At 38.2% G+C, this 24824-nt stretch overlaps 1 protein-coding gene across 3 annotated transcripts in view; it reads right to left on the reverse strand.

The window, feature by feature from the left end:
* Positions 1 to 24824, reverse strand: part of Mettl25 (methyltransferase like 25) — a 77080-nt gene that overhangs the window by 12715 nt on the left and 39541 nt on the right. For all 3 annotated transcript variants that reach the window (XM_042263187.2, XM_042263188.2, XM_042263189.2), the window contains exons 6-9: positions 19672 to 19766; positions 16951 to 16980; positions 13798 to 13871; positions 1063 to 1156 (exon numbers count right to left, since the gene is read on the reverse strand). In XM_042263187.2, coding sequence (XP_042119121.2) covers positions 1063 to 1156; positions 13798 to 13871; positions 16951 to 16980; positions 19672 to 19766 — 293 coding nt within the window. The remainder of the gene's footprint in view (positions 1 to 1062; positions 1157 to 13797; positions 13872 to 16950; positions 16981 to 19671; positions 19767 to 24824) is intronic.

Consider the following 24824-nt stretch of genomic DNA (forward strand, 5'->3'; position numbering starts at 1 on the left):
TTAGGTACAATATGTCTGTGTAAGTTTCCTCTTTCAAAACAATAATTTCATATTGTGATGGTTAGTTTTAATTATCAATGACATAATCTAGAATCACATAGGAAGAGTCTTGATGTAGGACTATCTACACCACATTGGTCCTTGGGCATGTCTTTGGGATTATATTGACTATATTAAAAAACTGGGGTGGAAAGATGCATTCACTGGGGTAGCACCATTCCATAGGCAGGGGATGCTGAACTACATAACAGTGGAAAAACTGAGCTGATGTAATCGTTGCTCTCTGTCCTTGATCATGGATATGATATGACCAACTTCTTCAAGCTCCTACCTCTGATTTCAAGCAAAATTATGACTTTGCTATTATGGAAGGATGTAACCTGGAGTTGTGAGCTGAAAATTAACCTTTTTACCTAAAGCTTCTGTTAGGGCATTTTATCACAGCAACCAGAAAAGAGACTAATTTTCTAATTTACGATCAATTTAATATGCCAGAGTAACAGTAGTGCAATTTAATTTTTTTAGATGATGTATAATTTGAATTATATTGAGTTTTTTTCTGAGTCAACTAGTTTACTATTTACTTTCAATAACATTATCAACAATGCTAGCTCATAGCTACTGTGATGTTCCAACTTAACAGAATGCTCACACTTAGAGTCATTCTAAATTTAATATTTTATGTTATAATTAGCCATAAAATTACAAGTAAATGATTTTAAAATTAATCATTTCTTCTTTGTTCAATTCTAAATTCCATTTACAGTGTTCAATGTTCTGCATTTTAACCCCATTTTATTTAGTGAAATTAAACATTCTTTTAACTTAAAAAAAAAAAACTAAGGAAAGAGTTGCTTTGGTGATACACAATAATAAACTTTCTATACATTAGTCAGGAAAGGTGAATTGTAAAAAAAGGTAACAGAGGTTTGATTTTGATATAATTTAGAGTTTTTATAGGAGGGAGAAAAGTAGAAAGCAAATGATGTTGTATTGCCTCAATCCACTAGCCTACCAAGAATTCTTGTATTTTGTGAAAATAAATGGTAATCATACACTGACCTTGGACTCATCTAATCCAAGCTTCTTTAGAGACATTCTGACATAATCCAGAAAGGAAGAACATTTGGAATAAATTTTACCAACGTGCCGATCACTGCAAAACAAAAGTGAATCTCTTTTTAGTTTTTTCCAACTGAAAGTATAGATGGTTTTGAATTTCAACATGGAATATTTTAAAATATCTTTCATATATATGGCATAAAATCCAGATGTGATAAAAATGAAGTAATACTTTTGTGACATTTGTTAAGTGACATTATGTTCAGGATCTGCTTTAGAGAATTCTTGGAAAACACAGCAGTGGAAGACAATATTCTGAACACAATACTATGTAAGAGACACTTCAAATTTATACTATTAAAAATCTCAAGTTTAACAAGGAATAGGTTCTCGAAATTTCCACTGTGCTCAAAACACATTCTACTTTTATTGGCATGACATTACACTGCACATTTTATTGCAACATGTTCTAACGGGGGCAATACTTCAGCTGCTATCCAAAGAGAACTCCCAAGCACTAACAGCCAACTGGGGCCTGACTACCATTTATGCCTTGCAGATCTACATTGTATTTTAAACAAAGTATCACGAAATAGTTTTCAATTTAAATAATTCTACACTAGACTGTCACATCTCTCGATTTGGGCCGCAACTAAGCATAAAATAGAAATCAGAGGCATAAAAAAATAATCAGTACCTACATGCTATCAAAAGTGATAAATGAAGCCTCATTTTCCCTTGACAGAACATTAGACCCATGATTAGATTATTATATTCTATCCTTCTACCTTTGCAATGGATCTTAGATCCCTTAAGCTACACTTCAAGACAGCAGCCTCAGTTCTATTTACTATGTCATATAATTGTGATTCCAACTGTTTTCTCAAGTCTTTTTCTTATTACTGTTTGAGAATTTTATAGCTGCCTCCATGCGTATGATACTTGGGTCAAATCCACCCCCATTTCTTCCTAATTCCTCCCCTTACCCCTTTAACCACCCTCCCCATTGCCTTTTCCTCCCTGCCCCATGTGCTGTTTTTAGTAAACCCATAAAGTCCACTTAAGTGCTGTGTGTATGTGCAAGGGTACAGGACCATCTACTGAAACACGGGTAGCCTCTCAGGGGTCTTATAAAAACTGGCTCTGCCTCCTCAGTTTCCATCAATTGCTAATAACTCTTGAGCTAGGAGTGAGATTCCATGACCCCCACCTCGCTCATTCATGTAAAGTAATTTGGCTAGCTTGATGTATTAGGCATGCAAGTCACAGATTTATGTGTTCAATGACCCTCTGATGTCCGGCAAATCTGGCTTTACTACAGAAGTCCACTACCCATGGCTTTTTACAGTGTTTTCCCTTTCTCTTCTGAAATGATTCCTGAGCCTTAGGGAGGAGAAGTATGATGCAGATGTCTCATTTAGAGCTAAGCACCCTAGTGTGTGAGCCTCTTAGTCTCTTATTCTCTGCAGGCTGGTCAGTTGTGGACCTCCATATTAATCACCACTGCCAAAAGCATCTTCTCTGATGCAGGCTGAGAGATGTCCTACTCTATGAGTATAAAGATAAGAATATAGGGGGCACCATATTGCTACTAGTTAGCAGAATAATATTAGGTTGTTGGGGAATATTATTCTAAGGTGTGTTACTTTTGTTCATGTTGCCTTTTTTTTAACTCTGTGAAGCTGTGTTATTGTGCCTGTCTAAAACACCTGATGGTCTAATAAAGAGCTGAACAGCCAATGGTGAGGCAGGAGAAAGGATAGGTGGGGCTGGCAGGCAGACAGAATATATAAAAGGAGAAATCTCGGAGAAGAGGAACAAGTAGCCAGTGAAGGAGGGGGACATCAGGGCCCCCCAGCTACACAACAAGCCATGGAGTAAGAAACAAAGAAAAGTATACAGGAACAGAGAAAGATAAAAGCCAGAGGCAAAAGATAGACAGGATAATTTAAAGTTAAGGAAAGCTGGCTAGAAACAAGCCAAGCTAAGGTCGGGAATGTATAAGTGATAATAAGCCTCCCTGTGTGATTTGTTTAAGAGCTGGGTGGCGGGCCCCCCAAAAAAGCAAAAACAACACTAGGGTGCTCCCTAGGGCCCATGACCTAGCCAGCTATGGAATTTTGGCCCAGTTAACAATCCTAGGCATGAATTCTATCTTGTGATGTTGACTTTAAATCCAGCCAGGTTTTTAGTTAGTCCCATAACATCTGTGCCACTATTATATCAATGGACATTTTTTTTTTAACCAGAACAGCTGTTACATAACTTCCAGTGTTCACAGATGAATAAGACTTCTGATGACTTTTCTTTGCCATTAACATTGCTTAGAATCTTCCAGAACCATGAAAATTAGCAAGGATAGACCCTCCAGGTATCAGCTTGATAGTTTTCATATCCTATGGTTCAAGTATATGGTGTCTTCAAAAAAAAAAAAAAAAAGGTTTTTACTATCAAAGTCTGGAAGGTAACCAAAATCAGTGGCAATAGCATGTAAGTTCTTTTTGTTTGTCAGGGGTGTGTCTATGGTGCCTCATTGCCTAATAACTCAGAGAGGCAACCCATATCTGACACTGGTCTTTTAATTTAATGGACTATGGTATCTGGGAGAGGGACTGTCCCTGTAGAGGGTAACACCACCATTAACCTCCTTGTAAGTATGTATAAGTATGTACTTTCGGAAACTTCTCCAGTAGGTTTCTATAAGGCATTTTCAAAGGTCTTTAGTGTCAGCTATCCCTCCCCATATTCCTTTCTCTCCCACGCTTTCTCCTCTCCCACCCCATTTGACCCTTCCTGTCCCATTATTCCTCTTTCCCCCATCATACTGCCAATATTCTACCCCCTGCCTTGAAATCTTTCTTCATTTCTGTTAATATATGCTTTTAGAAGTACGTGTTTAGAACCATTTTGTCACTTCTCTGCCCTCAAAGTTGTGAATAACTATTCTATTAAAAAGAATAGAGAATCCTTACTTATACAGCCAGGACCCACATTTATGACAGCATTTTTCCACCTTTTCACCCACCATTCATTATATTCTAGACTTTAGTTTTCTCTCCTTAAGTGTTTGCTTCCTGGTTTAGATTGTCCACCACATGTTTGCCTTGTTTTATCTACTCACATAATCACTTCTAAACAGGTGAGGAGTTCCTCACTCTTCTCACTTATACTAGTCAATCATGTGGCAAAGCTCAGGTGTACATATTCTTTTTGGTAAAGTAGTTAGCCATCTGCTTATTCTGAATTTCTACAGCCCTTTTTATCTTTGCATCCAATTTGTTATTTTTCCACTGTCTTGAATGAAAAGGCATTAGTAATCATAGGTGGACTTTGAGGAAGCAGAAAAAAGAAAAACTTTCACAGGGCTATGTGTCATTCTTATGCATAACAGACATTGATATGATAGACAGGTACTTAGACACCACAGAACAACGAACCAATGAGCTAGTCAGAAAAGATTCCACTTAATGTCATTTCATGACTTTCACCTTAAGAACACTTGCAGGGTAGTCTCCCCACCCCCAAAGGGAAAAGCCATTAAGGTTTTCCCTTGATGCAAGGATTCTGGTGATTCTCTCCTACTCACTGTTACCTTAGTGGAGTCCCTCAACAGAGAAAGTAAACACTATAGTCTAAAAAAATAAGAGAAACATTTTCAATTTTGATCTGATCATGCCTTACTTTTCCTTTTTAGAGTATACTTTTACTGTTCCAAAATCTTACCGCATAGTTATTGTTAATACTACTTTTAGTATATTATATAATAATTTGTTGCATAAGACATTTGAAATCTTTTATTTATCTGGAGCAATAACAGGAGGAAACTATAAGCCAAATAGAACAAGAAAGGTGACTGGCCGGGTCACTCTTGCTTTTTAAATTCTTTAAGAGTGTCTCATGAATCTTGAACCTTGAGAGTAAGATGTGAACCCTTCTTTGAGTGAAGAAGCCTGTTCTGGGGTTCTCACTGAGCTCCAACATTGTGTTATGACACTGTCTCCTCAGCAACACTGGCATTTTAACAGCTTTCTTGAGCATACTTTCTTTTAACTATAAACACTAGTCTTGGAACAACATTCATTCCATTTTCCAGCCTTGTCCTTGGAAGCCCGAAACCCCTTCAGATCCTCCTCAAACATTGCTTCCTTTAGGATCCCTTCTCTAGCATTCCAGGTGAAATTGGATTCCTGACATAAAACATTTCTTTCATATATTCTTAATTTTCTGACCATGATGTCTTTCCTTTAAGCTAGTGGGCTTTTCCAATGGGGAAGAGTATTAGAATTTTATCCCTCCTTCCCTCCCTCCCTCCCTCCTTCTTTCCTTTTCTCCCTCCCTCCCTCCTTCCCTCTCTCTCCCTTTCTTTCCCCCTTCCTTTCTTTTCTGCTTTTTTGAGCTCGTTATAAAAGTTATACACTACCATATCACAGATAAGCATTCACTTTATGTGCATATTCACAACTATTGACAAAGACATGACATTTAAATTTATGTCTGCAATCACTACTCTAAGTAGCTAAAGAAAAGGTTCTGCTTTGTTCATGACCATATTGCTAGTACCAAGCACAGAAGGAATATATGGCAGGATCCCAATAGTGGATTCAATCATTAATCAAAAATGTTGTACCAGAACAAATCTTGTTACACAATAATAGGGAAATACATCACTAAGCAGATCTACTTTTTGTACTCAGATAAAGACAAAGGCAAGCCTAACTATACAAACAAATATAAATTAGTACATGGTGAGAACTAATAATAAAGAATGAAAAGTGCCAAGTAAAGAACACACTCTTTCTTAATGCATTTAACCCTCAAACAACTCCATGTGGCGTCTAATTACTGACCCCAAGAAGAAAAACAGTATGGAGAGATTTAGTAGGCTGCCTGATATTTGGCTTTACCACTTCAGACAGGAACTTCTGGACAATACTACCTCCAGCAGAGCAGGGATGAACTTGTGTTTTATATTACTAAGCTGCAAATGGTCACCTCTGAGTTGTAGATTTACTGAATGTAGGTATATTCTATAATACCTTTCTATAGTGATGGCCTTATAGAATAGCTATTCCTCTCTTGTCACATATAAGGAAAAGGAGCTATGAGAACTTCTGATGCAGAATTTGGCCCATTCATTTATAGTTGCAAGAAAAGGATTTCTATCTGCCAGCATTTGGAAGCATGTACAATTTTAAGATAAATACTGAACTGTGGGTTAACCTGAGAAAATGAGGTAGGCCCAAGACCTTCCAGACTTAAATTACAGGAAATAAAGGATGGAAGAAGGCCATACACACATAAAATATAGGTGTATACTGTTTTTCAGTAACGTCAGTCATTTTGTGAGAGCTTGTTGTAACTAATCTGCACTCTTCACTTTTATAGTCATCATTTATAACACTGTCATCTTCCTGGGTAACTCTCATGACATGATTTAATCCCAGGACCCGTGTGGTGGAAGGGAAGAACTGGTTCCCACAGCTGTCCTCTGACCTTCCCACAGGTACCACGGCACACTCATGGTGTCCCTCAAACACCGAATCAAACAAACAAAAACGTAAGTGTTGTAAGTTTTGAAAAACATTCATGCTGTAATAACCAAAAGTGTTCAAGGGACTGTGTAATCGGCTCAGTCGGCAAAGTACCTGGTGTTCAAGAATAAGGATCTGGGTTCGGATCCCTAGACCTGAGGTAACAACTTAAGCATAACGGCTTGTGCTTTTAACCCCAGCCCTGGAAAGCTGAAGAGCTGGAGTCAGGCAGTCCCTGAAGATCAATGGCCAACCAGCCTAGGCAAGTCATGAACTTGAGGTTTAGTGGAAGGTTAGGAGTTAGCCCACCCTAACATCCTCCTCATGCATGATCTGCTGGAGGACATGAAGGGGTTGGTCCTGCTAAAGCTGCAAGATCTCCAGGACACAGAGCAACAACAGTATGTCCAAGAGGAGTCCCAGCACAGCATCGATAGTGTAGCAGAAACCAGAGGTGTCGAACCAGACCAATGGCTCTTTGCAATGAACTTGCAAGTAAAGATACATGGACAACAGGATTTCCTCACTGAGTCACACTACAGCTTCCATGACAAGATTCATTCTTTCCTTTTTTTCTCTTAAATTTCATTTTTTTTTTTTTTTTTGGTGGGGGAGGATTGCAAGGGCAGAGTGTGGATATGAAGTGGACATGAATGAGATCGAGATGTATGATGTGAAAGACACAAAGAATAAATAAAAAGAAAGTTATAAAAAAAAAATGACTGTTGAGGCAGGTTATCAGGTCCCACCAGTTGTACTGAAGAAAACCAAGAGAAAGGATGGTAGGGATTATGAGGTGATCGTCAATGGCAGTGCAACAGGGACTACCACTGAGAAACTGGGGAGAGGAAGCCAAACAGGTAGAGAGGAGCGAGTGAGGGTGCCTGGTAGATATTCTGCAAAGGATGGCCCTGAGGGAAGGACTGAAGGGAGGGTGAGAGAGCCAGCAGAGTGTCTGTGGGGAGAATTCCAGCCAGGCGATTTCAGATGCCACGCCTTAAGCGTTCTGGCAAAAATTTTCAAGGAACATTGAAGTGTTTCACTAGAATAGGAAAAAGTAGGCTTCAACACAGAACAGTCAACTATGGGCAACACAGACGGCAGGCGAAGAAAGATAAGGCTGCAGAAGCGACTGTGGAATTTAGCAACATGGGGACATTAAGGCTCCTGAAAAGGGTGGTTTGCTCAAGTGAGGTAAGTAAAACACAGAAGAATATATTAAAGGGGAATAGAAAAATAATAGCAGTACTGAATGTTGTTTTTTTTTGGGGGGGGGAGTAGGAAAGGAAACATATAAGACCATAATCACGTTGGAAGATAATCAACAAGGGAAAAGAGTGGTGTAAAGAGGACATTTCATTTCATTCCTTCATGTGGCCATTAAGGAATTCATAAAATGTCTGAAACACCATTTTACTGTGAACAACGGAGGAAAGAAGAAGTGAGGAGAAAAGCAAACTCGTGTGGAGTGTAAAGGGCACTGAGGATTTCATCTGCTCCAGGCTCTGGCAGGAAGGAAGTGGCAGTCATGGGCAAGAGCACAGACCAGCTAGAGAAAAGATCCAGAGATCATAGGAGGCACAAAAACAGTTACACGGGAAAGCAAGAATCTGCTGCAGTCAGGGTGCATGGGTAACTGCTCGGAGAGCTGAGAATGATCTTAGTGGAAAGGATATTTGTAAGAGATTAGACGTGGTCTTGAATGTGACAATATCTTTTAGTGTGGGTATATAAAGGTGAAAAATTATCAAACATTTTCAACAAGTTAGAAAAATGCAGTGATTGTCTGAAAGAAAAATTATAGAAAATTAAGGGCAGATTAAAAGATGGCCCTCTGTGAGAATAAAGCATGGTCAGCATGCTAAGGAGGAATTGTACTCCATCTTTTAATAAGAGAATACACTAGGTCTAATTAAAATTCTACTCAACGCAATCCAACACCACCCACATACTTTTCCAAAACTATAATGTAAGAGCACGGTGGCACACAGCCCTCTCCAGCTGTATAGATTTTCAGGACACAATGAAGCAGATGTACACTAAATAAATAAAAACAATCATGAAAAGACATATACAGAAGCTCAGTTTCTCCAACATCATAAATGAGCCGTGATCTTGTACCTTTCACATGCTAATACACACTGACGACTTCCAACATGGAGTCCTACTTTGTAAAATCTTTAAATTTCCTTTCAGATTAATATAAATCATGCTTTTAATTTTAACTTGACCACTCATTACAGATGAAAACATCTGCTGTAATTTTGTGAGAATGTTTAAGAGATCTGAGTTTTCAGTTTACTATTTGGTCAGACTTAAAAAAAAAAAAAAAGAAGATTAAACTTGGCCACAGAAAAAAAGTATCTGTTTCTTGTATAGTTGGATATGTGGTTCTCATCACAGAATAGAATCAAATGGATAAGGCAGTAACGATGAAGTTCAGTTGTAAAATGTTTGCCCAGCCTGCTTGGGTTCACCCCCAAATACAGCAAAAAATAAGGCAAACCACAAACAAACTATGTGCACTGGGCTTCCCTTCTTTGCAAGTGTTTCAAGAGATTCTTACCCTGTGAAATTCTTTCTTTGGTGCTCAATTCCCTTCGGAAATTTCCATATAAGGACTATTTATGAAATAAAACAGTTCTTCAAATTACTGACTTTTAAGTGTATTGAATACCAAATCAAAACTATAACAGAATATGATGTTATGGTTAAGTCCATGAAAAACTGTGACTTCTAATTAGACGGTATAAGCAATCAGAGAGACTTATGGAATAATGTTGCAGGTATTGTAGGGCAGGCTTCTCACCTGAGAACAACTTAACTGAGCCAACAAAGAAAACTAAACAAAATATCAAAGAATTAAGGGACAGCACTTTTCTGTCTTTTGCACTCTAAAACCTTATATATAGATTTCAATCAAGTCATCATTTTGAGAGGTTACATTTTAGCTTAATACATACATTTTTTAAGAGTTCTTCAGCATTTTTATAGGAGTGTCTTAAATTACCTTTGTTAGGTTCATTATTTGACATGCTACTTTTTGTTCTCTCTTTTGGTCTTTTGGACAGAATCTCTCTATATGGTCTAGGATGGCCTTAAACTTTTGGTCCTCTTCCCTCAACCTCCTGGTTAGCTGGGTGGTGTGTTCAACCATACACAGGTCTAGATATGGCTGATTTTTACTTAAAATTCTGGAAGTATGTAGCAAATATGCTTTTTAATGATGTCTGGGTAAAAAAAAATCGTATTTCTGAAAATCTGACTACCATCCTAAGATCTTATGTTTAATAATTTATAGATTTTAGATTTTTTTCTGCTCCATTTATTTAATTATTTAAAAAGAGAAGGAAGAAAAATATCAGATACCATGCTATTTTGGCTATAATAAAATTTGCTTGGAAGTTTCTGAGGACCTTCTGGCCATTACAATAATTTACCCTACATTATTTTTTTGAGATTATAATTTAATTATATTATTTCTCCTTTCCCTTCCCTTTCTACAAACCCTCCCATATATACTCCTTCCCTCTCTCCTTCAAAGTCATGGCTTTTTCTTTTCATTGTTACTGTATGCATGTATGTATATGTATATACATATATGTATATACATATATATTCCTAAATGTAACTTCTTCAGTCTGGGTAATGTTACTTGTATGTATGTTCTCAGGGCTGACCATTTGGCACTGGATGACCAATCGGTGTGCTCTTCCCTGGGGAATAGCCCTTTCCTGCTCCCCGCTTTCCTCGGTTGCCCACAGTTCTTTGTTTACAATTGCTTCTCTTGCAACCGATGGAGACCACTGCAGAAAATCACAGCCATTTTAATCATTTAGCATTTCTTTTAGCAGGATACATATTTGCTATTTTTATATGAAAATATCTTTATTTCATCCCGGCTTTTAAATATCTTATGCTGTAGCCAATATTTCTTCCAGCCCTTTGAACATGATTCAACTTCTGATTTTTTCCTACTGAATAGCAGTTCTTTACATTTCCGTTACATTTATTTATACACATATGCATGTGTGTATGGCTTGAGTGACCCTGTGGTCCAAGGGACGGAGCCCAGGTCCTCAGGCTTCAGCAGCCACACCTTCCCACCCTCAGCAGTCTAGCCCGACCACAGTCCTTCTGAAGGCCTCTTCTTTCCTTCTCTCAGTCCCGTGTTCATTCCCACAGTTCTTCTCATTATGTGTCTGTAAGTTGTTCTTTTAAAGTGTGTCTTGAGATTTGTGCACTTTCTGAATCTAGTAACGCCTGTCTTCTTGTATTCAAGACCAACAACCCTGCCAATATTTCTATCACCTTGTTCTCTGTCTTTTCTTATCAATAGCAATGAAGCCTCTTCACTACTTCCCACACACCTCTAGTCTTTCCCTGGCGCTCTTCATCTTTTTGTTTCCTGGTGTTTCCTTTCAGACGCCACCTTCGTACGCAGCAGACTGCTGCTGCCTGGGGTGCTGCGCCTTCTTCTCCCTCCTTGCCTCCTACCCCTGTCTGTCTGTCTGTCTGTCTTTTTGTCCTGGGGATCAAAACCATGGCCCAACTCATGCTAGGCAAGGGCTGCTCTGCTGACCTATATACTTCTAGCTTCTTTAATTCTAAGATACTTAAAACCATCCATTTTTTTTTCTTAATTTTGGTCACTTACTGTTACTTTATAACGTAATTCTAAAATTTTTATGTGTGCCATATATGTTCTGTTTTCCACAGCTTTTATTTTTACAGTAAGGTGTAAGATCACACAAAGTTCGAAGGAAGAACAGGGGTTAGTATAGCCTTCATGTAGCTTCCCACCAAGTCTCCAGATGGTAGAGTGGAAACTGATTCTATCAGGAAGACGCACTTCCCTTAAGGATCACTTGTTTTGCTGTCTTACAGGCACACCCTCTCCTTCTCATCCTACTTTCCCTTTCTCCAGAAACCAGTAGTATCTTGAAGCGTCTATAACCTGTCATCACAAGAACATACTGGCGTGTCTCCACCCTGTTGTTCACCGCATTCTGTCCTGTTGCGGTGCTGAGAATGAACCCACGGCCTTGTGTCTACTAGAAAAATGCTCTTCCACTGAGCCATACTTCCATCCCCAAGGACATGTAAGAAAAGAATCCTTTTATAATTTATAATTACATTCATCCAATCTAAGTCTCCGGAGATTCAGCCAGGTTGTTGTGTCTATCAATATTCCATTCTGTCTTATTGCCAAGTAGTAGTCTCTGATAGGAACGCTCACAGATTGCTTTAATTACGTAACTACTGATGGACGTCTGTCTGTTTTCTTCAGTTTGTGTATCTAGGAATAAAGTGCTGCAAACATCTTTGGACACTTTAGATGCCTGCTCGAGTTCTCCCTTGCTATTGCCACAGTCCCAAGTGATCTGCGCTGACGTTGGAGTATCTAGTAACTGTTGAGAAATAGTGTAAATTCTGATTATTATACTATACTGCCTTTGGTGGGAGAATAGGGGTGCAACCGATCAGTGCTGGGTAGCTTGGTAGGGAGGAAGGCAAGCTTCCCCTGTGGTTTCTGTTAGTGCTAGGGTACTTCTTAATAAGGAACACTAGAGTGCCTGTAGTGGGAAGCTGTTCCAGCTTTGACCTTGAAGCACCACTCCACTGAGGCAGCCAGTAACTACCACACCTACCTAGGACCTGCCCCTGGGGCATGGCTAAGACCTGAGATCTGTACAAGCTGGCCCTCTCTTGGCTCCTTGGATCCCGGATGCTGGATTGTAGACCAAGTCAGAGTTCTCCAGAGAACCAAGCTGGACTGCACCTCACCTCTCCCAGATCCTTTAACCAACCCCTCTACTGTGGTTACCCCAAAATAGACCTTCTTTTAACTACCAGATAAACTATGTGGAGTTGCCTTGTTAAATCCCCACATTAAGTGCCAGTTTTCTATCCAGCCTTAACTGACAGGACCCTACCATGCTGAACAGGGGTAGAAAGAGTTTAAGAGACAGAGGAGGTAGACGATGCCAAGACAACAGTGTCTTCTGGACACAGCAGGGCAGTGGCACATAGGAACTCAGGGCAGTTGTGACAGCATGCATAAGACCAGGCATGCCCAAACCAGACCGAGTTCCAGTATGCAAAGGGGCGATGAGCACGAAGTTCCACTAACTGAGGAGCTCTCAGCACCGGTGAAGGGCTGGGAAAGGAAGGGTTAGTGGGTATAGCCCCCTGTCTGAGAAGTCAAATACACCCCACTGGACGGGCAAACATCCAAGAATATTTGGGCAGCACAAATTAAAACCTTACTGGGGGGAATAAAAAGACAAAACATTGGCTGTGGAGGGAAGGAAGATAGATCTGAGAAGAGTTGGGAGAAGGAGGGCTGCATATGTTCACAATTTATTGTATACTCTTCCTAACACTGAGAAAATATACCCTCCAACCTGCAGCCCCCAGCTTTCCTCTCTGGGTATTTCTGCTCTGCTGTTCCATAAGTTCAAAAACATGTCACAAGATGCCTTATCCAATTGAAAATCTACACAGCAGAGGCTTGTAAACCTGAGTATTTGGATTCAAAAGTCTTATTTGGAGATGCAGTTTGAGCCCAGTAGAAGCACAGATTTCTTGGGTTTCTGATGGACCCTCATGAGTGTCAGTGTGTGTCAGAATCAAGGGGGATGGGAATCTCTGCTTTAGTTACAAAGCTTCACTGGAAGGATTAGCCAATCCCTTTAATACCAATAGAACAAGTGACGTATCAGGAAGGTGATCTTACTAATGGAGGGACCACCATCTACTCACTTCCAACTGACTGCCAGACAACGTACCACGTACTTTACTTTCACGGTCACACTATCTGCACTCTTATTCCACTGGCACAGATGATAAAATGTGCTGAAGTTAGGGACGTCCCTGTTCCTCTTCGCTTGGGCCAATTCTGGGCCACACTAATTATCCTTGAGTAATTATTAATAAACTCCACATTCTCTCTCTCAAAAGAAAAGTTATTTTCAAGAATTACATGAACAAAAACTTATTATGTTTTTATAAATTTTTATAAATATATTATAAATCTTCATAAATTTACCCAAATATTAAAAATTCAGTTATCTAACAATATAACATGGTTACTTGTGTACTTATTGTTTGGTTACTTGGTATTGAACTGAAAATATTTCATGTCCTAGGAAAACTATCGACCTCTGGGCCCCAGCATAATTACAAAGTAAAATTCTCATACCATTTGGTGATGCCATAATAATCTTTAATAATATTCTGCAGAACAGCACGATAGAAGAGTGATTCAGTAGGCAGCTGAAAAAAAATGCAGATATTTGTATAAGAATAATAAAAAGTAAAACCCAGAAACAAAATTACTACTAGACTTGGGAACTTGTAAATGTTACAAACCTGACTTTGTTGTTAAACAAATAGTAGGATTTTTATAGTTTTTCTACTGTAAATTAAAGGATTACCCTGAGACTAACTCACTGAGAAAATAATTCTGAAACAAAACAAGAAACCATAAAAGGAATTGCAGTAAATGGGGAAAGGTCATAATCAATAAAAATTAAGCTATTGCCCCAAATGGATTACTTATCAGCTAAAAGGGCAGAAATAAACTTTCAAGTCCACCCACATCATCTCTGAAGTCCAGCAGAGTCAGGAAGGACATGTGTGAAAAGAACATGATGAGGCCCTTTCCGAAGTGATGTGGACTAGAGGTAAGACCTAGGAACCACACTGTGACAGACAGTGCCTATGTGAAATGTTTTAAAAACCATGTCCAAAGCATGAAAGATCACAGCACCACAGCGTTGACGAGTAGAGAGAAAAAGGACAAAGGAAACAGGAAACACTGCTTGTAGGAGAAAAACAGAGAGGTGCCTCATGAATGTTCTAACATTTTTTTCAAGTTTTATTTTATTTTTTAAATTATATGTGTATGTGTGTGTGTGTGCATTCAGGCATGCGTACAGGTGCCCACAGAAGCCCAGAGGTGTTGAAAACCCTGGAGCTGGAGTTACAGGAGGTTGTAAGCTGTCTAATATGGGTACTGGGAACTGAACATAAAAAACTATAAAAGCCACCAAAATTTACCTCCAGAGACTTCTTGATACTGACAGTACAGGAGTAAAGAAAAAATAAGCTAGCAACAAGCCAGCATTCATGCAAAATTACTATTTTCAAAAGAGAAAAATATGAGTCAAGATTAAGGAAGGCCAATGATAATGGATGCTTCGGAGAAGTCAAAGAAGATGAAATTCACTGCCCAATGCCTGGTCAAGTTCTAAGGACAGATTTCAGTGGAGTGAGTATTTTACTGACTTAGTCTTTTCAAACTCTGTTCTCCTTTGAAGTGATAAATTGTAACTTTCATTCCTTTTCTTTGGATACATGCTTGTTCTTGTGTGGATGTGTGTGCACATGTGCCAAGGACAAGCTCAGGTATTTTTCCACAGGAATGGCCCATGTCTACCTTTCTTGTCGCAACAGGGTCTCTTGCTGGTTTAGACCTCACCAAGTAGACAGGGTGGGCTAGTTGGCAAGTGCCAGGGGCTGTTTCTGCCTTGCCAGGGCTGAGATTACAAATGCAGGCTTCCATACCTGATTTTTAACATGGGGTCTGAATTCAGGTTATCTGGCGTGCAAGGCAAGCACTTTATAAATTGAGTTATCTTCCCAACTTTATTTTTTTATCTATTTTTAACCAGAATAAGTATATTTGAATTCAGCAATAGTCAAACACTAAATAAAACCTTGTCTTTGTTTTAAGGCAGAAAACCTGCCACCTACAAAACATGGGACAAAATCAATTATAATTCCCAAGTTACTGTGAGCAAATAAAAGTTTTACAATTGCTTCCTAAGAGAAAGAGAAATTTTGATTCTTGGATGACTAGGCTGATCCATCCTGGTGAATACAGGGGGAGGGAGAGAGGGAAGGATAAGACACTCATCCTTTCCCAAGCAGTCAGTCCTGTGCCTGACTATTCTAGGAGTAAACTGGGTGTGGCTCAGAATTGACTTTCCGTCCTTCACAAGTGATAAAGCCACCTAACTTTTAGTGCATTTTAAAACCAGGAAAAAAACAGAGCATATACCCTGATGCATGCATTACTCATTTGATGCACAGGACTACGGCAGAGGACACAAGCTACAAGTCATGGTTCTGTAACTAATTTAGGGAGCCAGACTGTATCATTAAATTTCTGCTGCATATCATGTTCTTATGTAAGGCTAAAATAATATCCAACTCCTCAGACTGAATGGATGCATGAGCAAAATCTTGGAAAACAAAAAACAATCACACCAGTCGACACCAACATCATACAGGCTCCTCACTTTCCCAGGGCCCCAGGGAAACACTAAGGTAGCGTGTACTGCAAAAGTCAAGGATGTCTAGTGGGAGGAGAGATTGCAGTCCTAGAGTTTGTTATCTTCCAGTTGCCTCCTGCCTATCAGGGCACAATCATGACCCATAACTCACAGTCCTACGTATTTATTACCACAATTGACAAGAAGTTTGGAAAGCTCTACATTAGACTGAACTATTATTTTCAAGATAACCATTATTACTGGTGATGACAGCTGACATTGACTGAGCACTTAGTATTCATTTGAAACATTTTACCTGTGTCCCTCACTTTATTCACCATGATACATCTTAGGCAGGCAAAATTAATAGACAGGAGAAAAAGCAGCTGCCATCACCACCAAAGGACCCATCAAAGTTACTGATCTAGAGCAAGTCATACTTGTTATTGCAACTATTATTTCTAAAATACAATTAACACTAATGTTCCTTGAAAAAGAAACAATAGATTTTTCGAAATTTAGGTTCAACAGAATAATTTTATGATAATGTTCAAAAATGTTTTTTTTTAATTCATAAGTTTCATGAATACACAGACAATAATACAGTTAATGGATATTTAGGACATATCAAACTTCTATTTATACTTGTAAGCCTGTTTAGCTATTTTAACTTATTAAATTGAAAAAGTTATCAAATAACCAAATGAAACATGTTTTAGATTACACTTCAATAATACATTACATGTTACATCATTTTCTTTGCTTGAGCTAACCCCATAAAAGCCTGATGGTCAGCCACAGCATTTGTTAGAAATATTTACAGATTGTTAATACAATATGAAGAAATGAGAGGTTAATATAAGAGCATAATGTGGAAACTTTCTCAAAGCTCAATATATCATTCCATAAGTTGACTTTACTTTAAACACACAGAGCATGTATACACTTGAATGTGCAGCGGTGACAAGCAGAGGTGATATTTATTAAAATCCATCAGGTTTCAAGTTCAACAGCAGGTCAAGTCTGAAGAGGGCTTGAGAGAAAAACTATCTTAGCTACATTAAACTCTCACTTACCCCTTGGCCAACTGCAACCCGTTCCAATGCCTTAAAGGAGAAAGAAACAAGACAAAGATTGCTGACACATTTAATCTTATGAGATTTATAAATCTACTCTAGAAGAATTTGCAGTAGTGACAATCAAAAAGATTAATTAAGTGATAACATGTAAGCTTACAGAGTTAAAAGTATCAATATTATTAAAGCACATTAGCTAATATGCTTATATAAATTAGGAGTAATTTATAATGGAAAAGTGTCATACACACAAACACAATCACAGTCTGATTATACACTCTGAATTGTAGAAGGAATTAGAAAGCCACAGAATTAAAAATGGCAGAGTCTGACTCATGTTCAGTGTGGCTAGACAATCAAATCCAAAACTGCTCTTACGTATGATACAGACATAGATGTGTTTGTAAACTTATTAACATTTTATGATTTATGGGACATGTAATTTCATCTTTTTAGTTTTACTTCACTGTTGGGAATTAAACGCAGGTTTTTGTACGTAACTATGTAGGTGATCTATCAGTAAGCTGCCTCCTGACCTCTTCATTTTATCTTTTAGCAAGCAAACATGAACAGGCTGTAGGTGGAAGAGAATTTCAGGGGGAATATATAATCTGTATGTTGCATGAATTCAAAGCACATTCTCATCCGATCTAGCATCAGAAGAAACGGGGCTTGTTAAAGTGTACAGTGTCCCCACGTGTTTTGAATGATTGTTTGGTACTGGCACTACTTTGCGAGGCCATAGAACATTTAAGAGACAGTCTAGCCGGTGGGAACTGGTTACTAGTGGTGTCATGGTCGCTCTTGCTTCCTGGTGTGCAGTGGTGTGAACACTATGCCCTCACTGCCGTGAACGGGGCTGCCTCACCCTGCCTGCCTCCCACGGTGAATTTAGATCCTCAAGACTGTGAGCCAGCATAAAGCTTTCCTCCAGTGTTACTGTTAGGTACTATAGTCACAGGGACACAAATGTAACTAACAGAACACTCTGACACACTTTACAATTTATGGTATTGATTTTATACTTACACTGAAGAACGTAGACAGTTTACATAGTATTTCCTAACATTTCTAAAAATCATATTGAACATATGATACTTGCTATATAATTTATGTATGGAATAGGCCTTTACAAAACTCTTCATTTCTTAGACATACATTTCCACATTTATTGGAATATTAAGTATTTAACTAAATTTCTGTTTTTAAATTTTAATTAGAAAACATTCCAAACATAAGGTAGAGAAAGTATAATTGATCTGCATAAGCTTGCTATTCAAATTTTAAATCTCTGTGTTTTGCTTCAGGTTTCTAGGTTTCCATAAATAGGTTTTTTTTTTTTAGCTATAGTTGAAATAAACACTTTTTGAATTAAAATGTAATGTACAGACTATCTTGTTTAAATGCAATTTTTACATATGTATAAGATCATTGGCATGATCAGTAGCTTACCTGAAATTGAGTAGCTACTTAGCAACTGATCGTGACATGTTCTTTGACCCTTTATTAATATCTTTTTTCCTCATGCCCCACAGATGGGGTGAGGTTTGGGGGTGCTCACTGTATGAAAATGTGCTTCAGTGAGTATTACAAAATAAATGTACATCAAGTTAACTTCCCTAAAAAAGTCTATTTCAATTTCTTGCCTTTAGGGTATAAGCCTGGCTTGTATGATTCCACGATCATGACATTCTGAGAATGATTCTCACTCTAACAATATTCTGAGCATGTCCCATTTACACATAAAATGAAGGATGAGGGGAAATTTCCAGAAGTACATTAAGTGTGCTACATAAGAAAATGATTATTTGAGAATAGATTTCTAAGCTATTCCTAGGATACAAAACCTCTCAAATTACTTACAAACACATAATAGTAGACCAGTAACTTAGAAACAATGGGCTTTGAATTAATCCATTTATCTAATGACTGGACTACTAAACAAATTGTCCGATGCTCTATATTTTATTTTTTAAAAGTTACTGTTTAAGTAAACCAACATGTTGTGATGACCGCATATACATAGTGAAATGATTTATACAGGTAAGCAATTTCACATCTCCATTATCGTTTTCTTTTTAAGTGTGCATGGTAAGAGCACAGTGCTCAGAATATTTAAGTACATAATACAATATTAATTATGGTCTTGGTTCTATAATTTAGTTTTCTAGATTCATTCTTCCAAACTAACTACAACAGTTAAGCTGCCTGATGATAATTATTCACCTGTAATATTTAGCTTGTTCTTTTGTAAGCTAACATAGTATCATGAACAAAGAATGCCAAGGGCTAAAGTATTCTACATTTGGGAACACCAGTAAAATCAAACAAAAACAGTTTTTGACGAGCTACTTCATATTACACATAGATTAATAGTTTCCTATTTTATAAGAAAATTAGAAGGTGAAATGACTTTTGCAAATACACAAAGATACTACCAATCTATGTATAAAGTACTGAACTGATTCTGTGTTTAAGACCTGGTAGTTGAAACATTTTGTATTATAAATAAAACAACTACATGTAAACTTTTCTGTGATGCTGCATATAAAATGGATGGCTGAATACCTTTATCATTTTTTTCCCACAAATCACATTGTTCAAAAACATTAATGGTTATGCTTTGCTAAAATTTGGCATTTAACACAACCTAGCTAAAAAATAATGAGTTGCATAACATCTGGATAAAGTTCTCATGTTTTCTAGAAAACACAGCCGTACCAAGCACGCTGACATTCTTGCATTACGGCCACAACACCATCTCTCCTCTTTCAGATAGCGGCACATTGGAAAGCCCCAGTTTTCATGAGCATATTCTGCAGATAGGAAAAATAAGGATTAGTTAAATAAAACTCTTCCTCTTCCAGTTACAATAAATAATCTATTGAGAGAGCAAATCGGTCATTGAGGAAGTCAAACAGTCAGGAAAATGAGGTGGTGACAAGATGCTGAAGAGTGTGTTCCAGTTTGCTAACTGACAGCTTGTTAATGTTATCAACTATATTTGCGCAGCAACGGCTATCTTGTGTTTAAGCTCCAGACCTGATATTAGCCAATTTGCCAAAAACTATTTATATAAGATTTAGCAAAAGCAACTTAAAATTCAACAGTCTTCCTGTTTAGTGTAACCATAGGAGACAACTAATAACATACTGGACATTTATTGCTGACCTAACTTTCTAAAATGAAATAAAAATACAACAGCTGGCAATTTATTAAAGAAAGAACAAATTCATTCCCAGCAATAGTGAGGCATCATCTTTCTTGCCGCTGTGGTTACTTTTATGGAATGGAACAGCTGTACAGACTCTTTTTTTTTTCCATTGTTTTCAGAAGCTGTGATGTTTTTCTGCTATACTCCCATTTTGCTCACCTGCATTTATAATTCAAATAATGACAATAAAAATCAACATTTCTACTGTCAACTAATTCAGACTTATACAACTTGCTAGGTCTCAAACACCTTATATGGAAATACTAAATCCAATATGCTCTTGGGAAGGCAAAGAAACCACTTATATTTTAAATTGTGGTCTCAGAAACAGACATCAACGTTATTAAAACTGTGACAAATAACTGAAAATTGAGATAAGCACACATTGTTGTTGGATTAAGAAAAACATACAAACTTGAAAAAAATCCTTAAAAGAAAATGCAACTGAGGTTTAGTCTACTAAGAAATGTCTGTACTATGAAGGATTGGGTGACTTTTGATTAAAAGAAATAGTTTAAATTTTATGCAGAGCATAGATCACTGAAGTATTATATTAAAATTTATAATATACCCCACCAAAAGCCAGACCCAAAGTCCAACTCATTCTCTACCTTCAGAATTGAGTACTCATAATTCTAGTATTGATATGCTATTCAATATTGTGAAATAATACACTAAGTGCTTTACCTGTACTGATTTGGTTTAGTCTTTGTAGCAGTTCTATGAACTAAGTATACTATTATTCCTAGGTTTCAGATAGGGAAACTGGGCACAGCCAGGTTAAGAAACATACTGATTTACACAATCTCACATGGGCAGTCAGACTCCAGAGTCCATGCTTTCAGTTATCAATCAAGCTGACATCCAATCCTCATTCACAATCTATCTCACTTGCAATTACACAGGATTCATGTGGCATTGAAGCCTACCCAGACTGCAGAGTCGCTGGGCCACTTCTATTTTCAAGATTACCTGAAAGAGTGGTTTGCGTCTTACTGAAGATTTTATGACTTAAGTGAGACATCATTCTTGCTTAATGGAAAAATTCCCATAGACAGCCAAATATTACCGCAAAGAGTGAAATACTGAACAGCAGGTATGCTATTTTATTTAACGTGGTTACAACAAAGCAGTCACCAATAAAAGCTAATTCCATCCTCTCCTTGTTCTTTGTACTCAGAGGGTTTAAGTGTTGAGACTGAACTGAAATTCCCAGTCTCCCACGGAGTCACTGGAATAGCTAGCTACAGACTAGCTATTCTACATACAGTTGGCCAAATGCAGAAGCAATAGATGTGAACTCTTAGGCTATTGTGGTGGATGTATCTTCCCCCCGGCCCCTCCAGTCTTTCTCTAGCTGAATGGGATAACTGTGGTAGACCAACTACAGCAATGGAGAAATAGAGGGGCAGAGCACAGAAAATAGAATGGAAGACTTAGGAGTCTCTGAAGCTGTCTGTAGTGGTCAACTCCATACCAACTCCATTTATCATCCGTGGACTGAAACAGAAATAGCCCTACATCTTGTTTAAGCCACTGTCACTTTGATGCTGAATCTATTATTTTTCCTCCACTTCTTCTCAGCTTCTTAGAACAAGTTAAATTTGTATTTAATCAACCTGATTTTATTAAGAAGCAAACCCCATGGGATAAAGAAAGCAATACCTTAAGAGCACCCATAAAGCACCACAAGGGCAGTAATTAAATAGTTCTCTCCTAATTATTAGAGAAGTCTTTTTAAGGATATTACATTTGAACAGAGAATTAAATCAAATGAGAAAGTAAGCCATGAGAATATGGTCAGGCCTGTTTCCTACATTCCATGTCTGTAGGTACATCAACTGAAGAGCAGCATAGTTTTAAAAATTCAGTCTGTACTGAATGAACATGGGCAGAGACACTTTTCCATGTCATTATTCCCTAAAGAAAAAGGCACAACATCTCCTTCTATAACATCTGCATTTAGGAGGTATCTATTCAATCTGTGAATGATGGTTAAGAATAAGGGGGATCTTCCAAGGAGGTTGCATGAAGATGTTACACTACTTTGTATGAGGAACTAGGACTTTTGCAGCTTTGAGTAGCTCTGGGGGAGCCTGTTTCCAATATCCTGCATAAAGTGAGAAACAACAATATCAAGGATGATTCAATGAAAAACCACAAATAAAACCCCCCATGCTTCCAAAGAGATATGGGTCCCAAACAGCTGAATACCTTCTTAACAACTCAAAAATCATAACTGAATAGCAATTTTCCAATCTCTTTAATATGCCAACCAAATACCTGTAGGCAAACAAGCTTGTCCCACTGAAAAACAGTATGAAAGTCAATTTATTTACTCAAGAACACAACACAAATTCCACTTACATGAAATAACAGAAGACACCCTCAAGACAAAAATAAACAACCCTAAAATCCCCAAGGGAAGCAGGTAGGCTAACTGCAGCTCTCCATCCCTCTGTTTTCTCCTCTAAATTCACTCCCCCAGTCTTACCCCCAGTTCTGTAGCAGAGCATCTGCTGCAGCTCCCACCCCCCTCTCTAGTGGATCACACCTCCACTTCCTTCCTCTCCAGCCACCAACTTCAGCAGGCATTCCCTGGTAACCTGGCAGCCAAGCCTGCTGGGAAAGAAGTAGACCAGCGAAGCAGGCAGGGGGGCTTCAGATCTTCACTCTTCCTTCCTCCGCTCCTCCATAGCCAATCCCCCAGTCTCATTCCTAGCAGACTACCTGTTGGGGCCTCTCCTCACTCTCTGCCCCCATCCCCAGAGAAAGCTAGTCTGCATGTTACCGAAGGAGAAATACAAACACCAACCCAGTCACAATCCCTCTGATCTACGGTGCTGTCCTGCCTGCCTACAAGATATGCTAGGGCAATGGTGGCACAAAGCCTGTGGGAGTCACAACCAACATCTGATTTGACTTAAGGTCCACTCCATGAGATGGAACCCATACCTGACACTGCTTGGGTGACCAAGAACAGAAGACTAGACAGCTCAGGGACTTAGGGTAAAACCAAACACTACTGTTCTGAAATAATAAAAATAAAAATAAATAAAATAAAAGGAGCAGTTCCCTGCTCAGACATCACCAGAGAAGCTTCCTCCTGCATCAGATGGGAACAAATATAGAGACCCACAGACAAACATTCTGCTGAGACTGATAGATAAGAGACCTTGAACACTCAGCCCCAAATGGGATGTCTCCATCAAATCTCTCCCCTTAGGGGTCAGGGAACCCCAAGGAAGTGGAAGCAGAAAGCATGTAAGACCTAAAGAGGCTGGAGGACACCAAGAAAACAAGGCCTTCTAAATCAACAAGATAGATGCACAGAACTCAGACTGAGGCAACATGCACAGGATTTATATGGGTCCGTACCAGATGGTGACCTAGAGCTGAAAAGAGAAGTGGACACATGTCTCCACCCCAATCTCCAATTGATAAATACTTGCAAATGAAAACTGAGTTTTCTCCAAGGAGTCTCACTGGGGAAACAACTCTTAAGGGTAGGCTGCATGTTCCTCAGTAGGTGGCCAACAGAAAACAACAGAAAAACTCAAAGGCATAGTTGGGAAGTTCCTTGTCTCATAATGGTATGTAAGGGCTTTTCCTTTTTAAAAATTATATATATATATATATATATATATATATATATATATATATATATATCCTTTATGTATATAGCATGGCTTACAATTTACTGTGTTTTTTTTTTATGGGATTCCTGAGGGTGTTAACGAGTGGTTCTCTGCATCTATATCTGTTTCTTGTGCCTTTTGTTGGGCTCTCTTTGCTTTTTTTTTTCCCTACACCAGTGTGTTAGTTTATGTTTTATCTTATTATATTTTATTATTTTCCCTTAGGAGCCGGTTTGTTTTCTAATGAGAGATAGAAAGGGGGTGGACCTAGATGGAAGGGGACGGGGGAGGAACTGGAAGGAGTATAGGGAGGGACGCTGTAATCAGGATATATTATGTGCAAAGGTATTTTCAATAAAATGGAAAAAATACATGAAAACTGAAAAAATGTACTCCAACCCCCAAACAATGGACTTATAATGAAATGTATAACTGCACTGCAATGCATCTCCCACTGCAAGAAGAAAAAACAGTATGTTTAACTCCTGCAAATAGGTAAATAGCCCCTCTTTATGGTGAGAAAGAAAATTTAGACTGAAAAACATTACTTAATACTACATTGAAAGAAATACAGAATTTCTGGAAAAATACATTATTATATTGGCAGGGTCTATCATTACCAGGAAAAAAAATTAATAGTAAAAAACTCATGGCCAAGTTATTTCCGAATCTCGGAACTACAGGAACTGTGAGAAGTAACAAATTATTGTGGCTGAAAATATGAAGTCTCAGGATTGGTTTCCTTCACAGCTTTAGGGCACAGATACAATCTTGGAATTAGCAATGAATTGTAACGAGGTAATTATCCCACACCAGAGATCGGAAACAGAGAAATCCACTGCTGGAGGAAGTGTGTTTCCTTGGGGGAAAGGACAGCTTTTCATTCTATAAGAAATAAAAGCCAGTAGAGCAGATGTTGCATATATTGACAGGTCTGCTACTGTCTGAATTTGAGACAATGTAAGACTGTAGTAGTAGGACTTTGCAATTGGGGAGAAGGAGAATATATGATTAAAACAAAT

This window comes from Peromyscus maniculatus, chromosome 18 (assembly GCF_049852395.1).
Source record: "Peromyscus maniculatus bairdii isolate BWxNUB_F1_BW_parent chromosome 18, HU_Pman_BW_mat_3.1, whole genome shotgun sequence".
NCBI classification, from domain to species: domain Eukaryota; kingdom Metazoa; phylum Chordata; class Mammalia; order Rodentia; family Cricetidae; genus Peromyscus; species Peromyscus maniculatus.